This window comes from Gigantopelta aegis, chromosome 10 (assembly GCF_016097555.1).
Source record: "Gigantopelta aegis isolate Gae_Host chromosome 10, Gae_host_genome, whole genome shotgun sequence".
Lineage (NCBI taxonomy): Eukaryota > Metazoa > Mollusca > Gastropoda > Neomphalida > Peltospiridae > Gigantopelta > Gigantopelta aegis.
The window spans coordinates 30,369,304-30,380,116 of NC_054708.1; the positions used below are offsets into that span (position 1 = coordinate 30,369,304).

At 34.4% G+C, this 10,813-nt stretch overlaps 1 protein-coding gene across 1 annotated transcript; it reads right to left on the bottom strand.

Annotated features, from left to right (window-relative positions):
• Positions 1-3,378: 3,378 nt before the first annotated feature.
• On the bottom strand, positions 3,379-9,378 carry LOC121384049 (homeobox protein slou-like). Its single transcript, XM_041514240.1, has 2 exons — positions 8,564-9,378; positions 3,379-4,713 (listed from the first exon to the last, which is right to left on the bottom strand). Exons 1-2 carry the CDS (start codon positions 9,015-9,017, stop codon positions 4,172-4,174), a joined length of 996 nt encoding a protein of 331 aa, XP_041370174.1. The 5' UTR covers positions 9,018-9,378; the 3' UTR covers positions 3,379-4,171.
• Between the last annotated feature and the right edge of the window lie 1,435 nt (positions 9,379-10,813).

The window sequence follows — 10,813 nt, forward strand, 5'->3', positions numbered from 1 at the left end:
ATGAGCTATTGTAAAAATAAGAAGTGGAAACAACTTTCTTACACACCCGTTAGAGGGAGAACACCATGTGATATCCGTCGTATCACACGACGATGTCTAACTCTCAGGCACACATTTTGGAGATAGATTTAAAAACATTTGACTGGCTACTCCTTAGTGATAACCTAATTTTAAGGTCAATCTGTCCACTTAAATTAGCACGTGTAAAGCTGACTGCTAACTACGAAGTGTAAGTTTATTGTAAAGAGACAAGCAAAACATTATTTTTTTTAGTTAGAAAACACAACCACCCCAAAATAAAACAAAACAAAACAAACAACAAAACCCCACTCTCTCTCCAAAAACACTTGTGTCCTTTTAGATACTACAGTATTTATATTTCGCTCGTTAGAAACAACTCGTTGTAAGACATAACACATAATGCTAGAATTAGGCTACCAACTGCCAGCACAAAGTTGGCCAACTTCCTGCTCTCACGACTTCTACGACTGTCCAGTTGCTAGTCTGAGCGCTCTTACAAATCGATTCTCGTCGCATAACCAATAAGTTGTAAATTTGAGGGCACCTATCGAAAGTCGGGAATTTGGGAAATTAAAACACAGCCGTCGAGTTGATACTAGTAGTTTGAGTCCGGCATAACGGCCACTCATTTATAACTCGTGAACTTGCTGGGTTCATTCGCGATTTACTAAACATAGACCAGTGGATGTGCGAAGACACCCGCTCTCACCCTTAATACGCCGTCCAGTGGTCAAGCGTTCGCGTAATGCGCGGTCGGTCTGGGATCGATCCCCGTCAGTGGGCCCATTGGGCTATTTCTCGCTCCAGCCAGTGCACCACGGCTGGTATATCAAAGGCCGTGGTATGTGTTATCCTGTCTGTGGGATGGTACATATAAAAAATCCCTTGCTGCTAATCGAAAAGAGTAGCTTATGAAGTGGCGACAGCGGGTTTCCTCTCTCAATATATGTATGGTCCGTAACCATATGCCTGACGCCATTATAACCGTAAAGAAAATGTGTTGAGTGCGTCATTAAATAAAATAATTCCTTCATTCATCCCTAATATCCCACTTGTATGTACTAATTAATGTCGTATAATACGTTCGAATTGAGGAATGGTGACAAAATATGTTTGGTTATCAAAGAGAAATTTCGTAAATAGTTCGAAACAATATGAACTTAACTGTTTCATACGACTCACCATATGACTGTAGACCAAGTAAATTGCATTCTGGCAATCGTTACAGAAAGTCGTTCTGTGGTAACGCGCTTTTAGATTGAACTCACATTCCCCCCTCACCTTCCCGATTAATGGAGTTTGGGTACTGGTTAGATGAATAAAACACACACATGCACACTTAAAAAAAACACACACACAAAAAAAGAAAACAAAAAGAAGAAAAAACACAACGAGAATTTGTCGAACAGAGAAAAGAAGCAAAGAAACATAAAGCAAATATCTTCATTTTGATTTTACCACAGCGATAGACGCGTAGACGCGAGTTTACCAGTTCAAATAATTTACAGGTATATATGTTTTGAACTGAGAATATTTCTAAATGTATGGTAATATATAATGATAATATTATACTAAGTGTCTTTTGTAAAACTTCCTTATGCATTTATTGTTTATTAAAGTTACATTCATATTCATATTCATATTGACATCCATATTCATATTGACATCCATATTCATATTGACATCCATATTCATATTGACATTCAAATTAATATTCACATTCTTATTCACATTCTCAAACATATCCATATTCATTTTAATATTCAAATTCAAATTCACTTTCACTTTCACTTTCACTTCATATTCACATTCACATTCACATTTTTATTCATATTCAAATTCATTAATTCAGCCTGCCAGAATATTAACCATTTGTCTATGCACTATTTTTCTTTCGTTTTTGCTTAAGTTCTTTTGTTTGTTTCATTCCCTTATTTCTTTTTTCAATGATAAATCAAAGTATAGTGTTAAAACATTTCCATTCATGAATTAAGAAGTTTGAAATCAAAGGAATTTTAAATAAATAATTAAACACTGATTGCACCTTTTAAACTACATCTATTTGATGCGAAACACGCGTTCGATACGTGGCCAAGAGTGTGAAAAGGCCACTCGCTGTCGCCACACAGCAGCTAAATGGTCTTTTATATATAACTTCCAATATCACATACTATGAAATCCTGTATTTTCGTGGACTTAAATTTTCGTGGTTTTGCTAAGAAACACATTTCATAGATTCGTGGATTGAAAAAATAATATAATACATTTGTATTAAAGAGACATACCTGAGTTTACTGCATTGTAAGATGTTTTCGACTAATAAAATATTTCTACGATTAAACTTACATATTACATATATTTTCTTATTTAGAATATCAGTGTCTGTATATTCAATGTGTTTCTGGTCGTCTTAATATTTATAAGAAGCCCAAACTGGATTTTGTCTTCGTACGTGTACGAAAAAATATTTTTTTAGAAAATAAAATGAAATTTAACCTAGTACAAATATTAGAACGATCAGAAACACGTTTAATATACAGCCACTAATATTTTATGCAGAAAAATATATTTGGTATGTAATTACAGTCGTCAAAAAGTCTCTGTTAGTCGATAACATCTTAAAAATTGCAGCAAACTCAGGAATGTCCCTTTAAATGAATACATGTATTTTCGTCGTGCTCTTAAATTCGTTAACTGCACTAGCCCACGAATTACACGCACATTATACCACCATGAAAATAGGTGATTTCACAGTACCTCGGCTTTTGATGCATCAATCGTAGGCCATTGGCCAGGATCGTAATACGTATATATAACTAACTAGAGGTAGTAAAATAAGAATCAGAGTACAGTGATATAGTAGGTCAAATTAATGAAGTTTGTTTTTGTCTTGACATCCAATAGCCGATGATCAATTAATCAATGTGCTCTAGTGGTGTGAAACAAAACAAACTTCAAACTTGTCTTAGATGCGTGCAATTACATATATTGACAATCCTTAAACACCCGCTGTTAAGTAAAACAAAGTTCGTAAATTCGACCCAGGATCTTTTCCAACTTCACAAATAAATGACACCTTTTAAACTAAAACCCCTAAAAGGAGAAACTATTCGGCCCCAAGGAGAACCTGCAAACGCAGAACAGCTAACTGGGTCCCTGTTTGGGTCCCTGTCTGGGTCCCTGTCTGGCATTCGAAGGAGAAAAAGAAGAGGAAGAGAAAAGAAAAAGGGCACTATATTACAACCCTCCCTATGTTATCCTTCATCCGCCCCTAACATATTCTATGTCAGTATATTTCAAGATATGATTTAAGACAACATTTCGTTTTACCAAATTTATATGAATCAACAACGAGTGTTTGATGTTCATGAATTTGTTTAATTAATAAATATATTCAGCATGAATACCTATATACAATATATACAATACAGTCTAAATGCTCTTGGTTTGAGTAAAGTCATTGCAACGGGGCACAATTCCAGTCTACAGTTTGACAAATCCTTTATTTTTGTTTCAATTGGTTAACGTCTGGTTTCGCGTGTTGAAACTCTTTTTGAAGGCTAGAACAGAGTAAACATAAAATTAGTTCGTTGCAATCTGCTGTAGTCTTTGACCATTTTTCTAAGTCTTTAATTGCAAATATGTCCGCAGCTTCTATACTTTTGTTAAAATGGACATGTACAAGTACATAGCACTATGTCTAAAATAACAACGCTATTACAGTTCTGCTTTGACATTTTTGAAACTGCGATGTAAAATTGTCAGTCAAGCCGGAGGTTTTTAGAACCACTTTGAAACGAACACTGTGAACGAATGTGTGTATGTTTTCATTCACAGCATCTAATGTCTGTTCGTGATCAACTACACAACTACACGTCATTTGGTCTGGTTTCTGTTTAGATCTTATTGATTTTGAAACCGCAAAATCAAACTACATAGCTGGATGTTGCAATATATAATCTTCAGTGCTGGTTTGAGGTGGATGGGGATGGGGAGAGCAATGTCCTCTGGCTCACCCGCTTCCGACGTCTTTGCTTGACACTGGAGCTTATGGAACCACATTGAAATTATCATTGTGAACGAATGTATGTCTTTCATACGCAGTCTCTTAATGTTTGGTGGTGTTTTTATCACATTATGCAACCACTCGTCACGTGGTCTGGCTAAGATACGGATAGTACAGAGTGGGCGATTGGCCAACAAACGCACCTGGCGCCCTCAACATTCCAAGATGGCCGATCATACTGTCTTGCGTGAGGTACGGGTGGAGACGCTGCCCGTAGAATATAGAGGACGCGTAGGGTGACGGGAAGGGACAATCGGCGGCGCTCAGCGGGACTGTGGGGCTGTTGACGTCGAGCCCGGGGTTCTGCTTCTTCCACTTGGTGCGCCGGTTCTGGAACCAGATCTTGATCTGCGTTTCGGTGAGGCTGAGGGAAAGCGCTAGGTTGAGTCGCTCGCACACCGACAGGTAGCGCGTCGTCTTGAACTTGTTCTCCAGCGCCACCAGCTGTTCGTACGTGAACGCCGTCCTCGCGCGACGCTGCTTGCCGCCCTTGCTGCCGTCCATGGAGGAGTCCAGCTTGCTCAAGTCGTCGACGTCTTTGTCGCCTTTGTGGTGGTCGTTTTCCGCCGACAGGCTTTCGTCCGTGTCGCTACCGGCACGTGCTAGATCGTCATCCTCCGGAGATTCTGGAAATAAGGAAAAGAAGAAATATTTTAAAACAAACGAAAGCATGAATAAATGGATGGATGGATGGATGGATGAATGAATGAATAAATGAATGAATAAATTGATGGATGGATAGATTAATGAATGAATGAATAAATGCATGGATAGATAGATGGATGGATGAATGAATGAATGAATAGTGTAGGAATGAGTGAATAAAACTGCATGGATGAAGGAAGAATATATGAATGAATGAAAATACAAGAATTAATGAAGAATGAATGAATGAATTGAATGATTGTATTAATGGATAAATACATGAGTTGGTGAGTGATGGATGAGTGAGGAAAAGCGAATAATAGCACATGGGTGAATTTGTGCGGACGAAAGAATGAAGGAAAGGAAAAAAAGACGAACGAACGAATGAATTAAAGAATGTTTAACGAAACCCAAACATGAACATAAACTAATCGACAATAAAAACAATAAACAAGAGTGCATGTTCATTAACGGCACAAGAGTATGTAAAAATCCATTTTGCAAGGTAACGAACACCACGGTTACATTGCATGTACAGTACTATGCTATTTTAATATTAAGAGAAGGCAATTATTAATTATGATATTGTCATGGGGCGCATTGTGAAGATAAAATATTTACATGTTTTGATGAAATGTTTACACGTCATAATATAATGTTCGCATTGATGAAATGTTCGTATGTATTGATGAAATGTTTACACGTAATGATATAATGTTCGCATTGATGAAATGTTCGTATGTATTGATGAAATGTTTACACGTAATAATATAATGTTCGCATTGATGAAATATTTATATGGTATTGATGAAATGTTTACACGCAATGATACAATGTGCATATGTATTGATAAAATGTTCACACACATTAATGAAATATTTACATGCATTGCTTATTAATTGCTTATACTCACTGATGAAATAGATTATTTTGGATCACTGATGATTAATTTGTATGAAATGATTAAAATGATTATTGTCTGTATAATTCGTCTAAGATCTACAACTGTCATATCACGAAGCAGTCAAGTAATAACATAATTGCATATCCGCATTAAATCAACTCATTGTAATATTATTTGAAAAATTAAAGAAGATAAAAAAGAAAAAAAAGAGAAAAAAAAAAGAAAAAAAATAGAAGTAACTACTAAACACACAAATCCAAAACAAACCCCCTCATAATAGGAAGATACTAATAGGTCTGAATAATTGTGTTTCTGAGAACCTGATACTACCTAGAAAAAACAGCCGAACCTAATTTTTTTAAATATTATTTTTTCACGAACTTTTTAAATGTTAATAATTATACTGGTGAAAAAAAGTACAAAACATAACCTTTTATCTGGAGCCGTATATATATATATATTTTTAAAGACGTACTACCATGCCTAATTTCATTTTCGGCACGTAAATATTATGTTTCATTCCTTCAACATATTACGCACAGGGTTGAAGCTAGGAAGTTCCGTAGTATGGGTATATAAATTAGGTAAAACAAACAACAAAAACATATGCACAAACACACACGCACAAAAAAAAAAGAAAAAAAAAAGAAAAAAAGAAAAAGAAATCCAATGTAGATGATATCTTGTCTCCATCTTACTCAATATATATTCACACACATATATATATATATATATATATATATATATATATATATATATATATATATATATATATATATATATATATATATATACATATGTATATATATATACATATGTATATGTTATACAACTATATGTTATACAACTATATGTTATACAACTAGTACTGTAATTAGTATGAGCAATGTTTGCACACAAGTTATACATTTTTATTTATTTATTCCAAATATTGTGTCTAAATGCAAGAGTTACTGATTTACGTGTGTGAGTAAAATTATAAATATAAATAATATATTCATTTACGACTGTATAATGTTGTTAATAATTTTAGTTGTTAGATACTTTGTGAATTTGTTTTATTTCGTTTAAGTATTTTACTTTTGTACAGTAGAAAACATTGGAAACTTTAGAAAATAGAAACCACGAAAACAATATAGCTAAAATTCAACGCAGTAGCAGCAGTAACAACAGTAACAACGTGAGCAACGTCATAGCAAGAACAGCAACGAAAAAAAAACAAATTCTACACAAAAACAGTTAAGATATTTGGCAATGCTTTAATTCTTGTCGTTCTTGCAATATATTTTAAGTACACCCTCCACACAACCAGAAGAAAAGGAAAATATAATGAAAATTACAGAAACAATGGAAATATATGCCCTAAATGTTTAATTATAATTATTTTCAATACTAGTATTCGCTTGTTTAACCCTCCCAAAGATAAATACACAAACAAAAACTTTTTAAATATTGTTTTTATTACAGTAAATGTCTTAGTTTTGTGTGAATTTGATAAATTTCACTGGAATGAATTTTAATATATTTTAGTAACAAGCAGACACAATAAAATATTAAAATCTTTGGCTGATTAGCTCAAAGCAAATTTAATTGAATTTTATGTATACTCTATGAAATGCATATAATATACACCAGTTTTAGTTTATATTATATATAATGTATACAACTACAAACTAGACTCCAGCAATAATAATTTAAATGTTCCATATATTTTGGAAAAGAACATGCTTTAAAAGTCAATATTGTTTTTCTAGAAGACAAACTACAATACCGATAATAAATGATTTTTACTTGGTTTCAAAAATTAATAAGAAAGAAAAATGTTATTTTATATGGCCAAAAGTAAATTTAAAATTTCTACAAAACAAATTAATTATTTAGTTTATATTTTGAAATACTGGAAAACAATTACAGTATAGAAGTATATTTTTTAAATGCCTACATTTTTGCAAATTAAAGGGTTCATGATTATTTGCTAACACTACTTCTCTTTGTAAATATAAATAATGAAAGAAAAACAAACACAAACACAAAACAGTTTCGTGATCCGATACGATTTATTACAATATTATTATTATTATTATTACTACGGTTGTTATTGTTGTTAGAAACAAAAATTAATTTATTCACATATTGTTGCACCTATCGCGTTATATTTGATTATGCAACCTTTCTCTGTATTTATATGTTAATTATAGTTTAAATGCGGTTTACATTTTATATTTTAATGTATTGTGAGAAAAACATCCTTCTTAAATCAAATACATTAAAATAAAAAATCCATTCTAGAACATTGTACATTTTTATTCTTATACATCTATTATTTCATGCCATCGGTGCTTATATGATCGTTTGTCTATAATAATAATAATAATAATAATAATAATAATAATAATAATAATATTAATAATAATATATTATTAATATTATTGTTATTGTTATTGTTATTATCGTTATTCTTATTACTATCACCATTGTTATTAATATTATAACACATTCATTTACACACAATAATAACAATGTAATACTATTATTAATTGTACAGTTACTGATACTACTTTAATACTCTGTTGTTATATTACAATTATTGTTCTTAAGCTTGCAGATAACATATTAATAATAATTCTAAAAAATACAATTACTACAAATAATATAACGACGTGTACATATGACTGCTACCACTATTACTCCTACTACTACTGTTTCTATTACTTATACTACTTCTAGTAATAAAAATAGTAATAGTAGTAAATATAGTAGTAGTAGTAGTTGTTGTAGTAGTAGTAATAGTAGTAGTAGTAGTAGTAGTAGTAGTAGTAGTAGTAGTAGAAGAATAAGAAGTAGAAGGTGTTTTTGTTGTTGTTGCACTAAGCCTGTATTAACAATAACACTAATAATACTAATAAAATAAATAAACATATAAATACCTAAATCTCTAATCCTTTCTTCAGATAAAGGTGAACATCTAGAGTAAGGGTGCCACATTTTCGAGACCGTTCTCCCTTTGAATTTGTCCGGATCAAGAATGTCCGCCACACTGAAAGAAGTCGTCGAGATTTTCGTAGTGTCCTGGTTTTCCGCCCTCGGGCTGCGCACCATGCAGACCGCACTGTTTTTGTTTTCCCCCGTGGGGGAGGGAGGGGAAACACACTGCCCATTGACGAGGTTTTCACACTTCTTTTCACACCCTGGACTAGCGTCTGTGGTCGTGTTATTATTCATTGCCAAGTCTTTTTCCGAACCACACTCGGACGACGACGAAGATGATGATGAAGAAGATATATTTTCACGATTCTCCGTCTCTTGGTTTCTGTTTACCATATCGTACAAAAGTTCCTTCATATGGCAGTCTCCACGCTTCATGACGTCTTTTGTCGACATCTTCAAATAAACATTTAACGAACTGTACAATCGCGTTGCCTGTATAGCGATTTGTGAGTGAAACACAAATACCTAAACGAAACAAAAAACCCCGCTACGAGAGCGAATACTTAGTATGTTTGATACGTCGGAGCAAAAAACTTTCCTGTTGACGCGAAAACTATTTCTCAGCGACACATTTTGCCCATGAAAACTATCAGTCCATTGCTAACGAATGAGGTTATGAAGTTCCTGAGCAGTTAATAGGATCAGTCCAGTTATAAATATCAGTGACAAGTCATAGCAAACATTTTACAGTCGCTTTTCCCCCAACAAAGCATCTTCGATCGCTGGGAGAGAGTACACGCATGCGTAGCGCCGCCTATTAAGACGTCGGACGAAGCCAGTAGAAATATGAACTGATGGGGCAGATCGTAAGCCCCGCCCACAACAGGGGCACTCGACAAATAATCATCTGGGACGTGATATATACACGGATAATCAATTTCACACACAAGCTTGATAATAAAGTGAAACGAATTAACGCAGGCGTTTCGTTCATCACTAGGTGTATAATTGGGGAGTTAACATAAGGACGTAAGCACACACAAATGACAACAATTAAAACTTGATTTTTTAAATATTTACCTAATAGTGTTACCGTCGTGTTTATCAGCTGAAATTATTGGATATTAAGTAGCCTAGATTTATTTATTAATTACTAGCAATTATTTATTTTTTTGAGGCGTGAAAATGATATTCTGAAAGAGGTAGTTACTAGTATTAAATATGGCCAGACACTAGAAGCGGAGCAATTCTTTTGTTGTTGTTGTTGTTGTTGTTGTTGTATATTTTAAAGTATGAAAAGAAAAAAATCACTACAAAAACACACCTAATAAATTGCATTTAATGTAAACTTTAAGTGTTGAAGATAATAATCTTATATTGATGTTATGTTCCTTAGGGTATAATGATGTTGTATTTGCTTTTAAAGTAAAGTTTAACAATAGTTTAACAAATGGCGTGAGTGTATGAAAATATAATTCTTTCTGTTCTTTTTTCTTGAGTCTATCATCAATATTTTAAATCTCTACACTTATTTTATTTGACCGTATTGTAAGAAGTAGTACCGGTGTAACAATATATGCATTTATCAACACCGATATTAAAGGATTCTACCTATAATATATTCATGTATGTATATATCATCAAATTACATTACAGAGCACAAAATACTTTTGATTAGCATACTTTGTTTTCGAAACAATGAAAAAAAGAACAATAAAAAATAATAAGAATAAGTATAAAAGGAAGAAAAAAACAAAAGAAAAAATCCAAACAAACAAACAAACAAACAAACAAACAAACAAACAAAAGGAAAACACAAAACAAATACGGGTGAATCAAAGACGGAACGTAAAATTACGCATCTCTTTTCAATATTTTGTTAAAGCATGACTCTAGTTGAATGTAATTATTTTGTATAGACCATATGAAGTGCCATGCTGCGCATAACAACTGGTGGATCTTGGGGGTCTGTGAGCTTGGGGGGGGTGGGGGGGGGGGGGGGGGGGGGGGGGGGGGGGGGGTGGGGGGGGGGGGGGGTGGGGGGGGGGGGGGGGGGGGGGGGGGGGGGGGGGGGGGGGGGGGGGGGGGGGGGGGGGGGGGGGGGGGGGGGGGGGGGGGGGGGGGGGGGGGGGGGGGGTGGGGGGTTTGGGGGGGGGGGGGGGGGGGGGGGGGGGGGGGGTGGGGGGGGGGGGGGGGGGGGGTATTGTATGAAATTTGATGTTTGATACGTCGATTGCATATTCAGAACT

Excerpts from the sequence above, each read along its gene's own strand:
- LOC121384049 (XM_041514240.1), bottom strand. The coding sequence starts at position 9,017 with ATGTCGACAAAAGACGTCATGAAGCGTGGAGACTGCCATATGAAGGAA. Across the intron at positions 4,714-8,563 it reads AGAAAGGATTAGAGATTTAG|AATCTCCGGAGGATGACGAT; the intron begins GTATTTATATGT and ends CCTTATTTCCAG.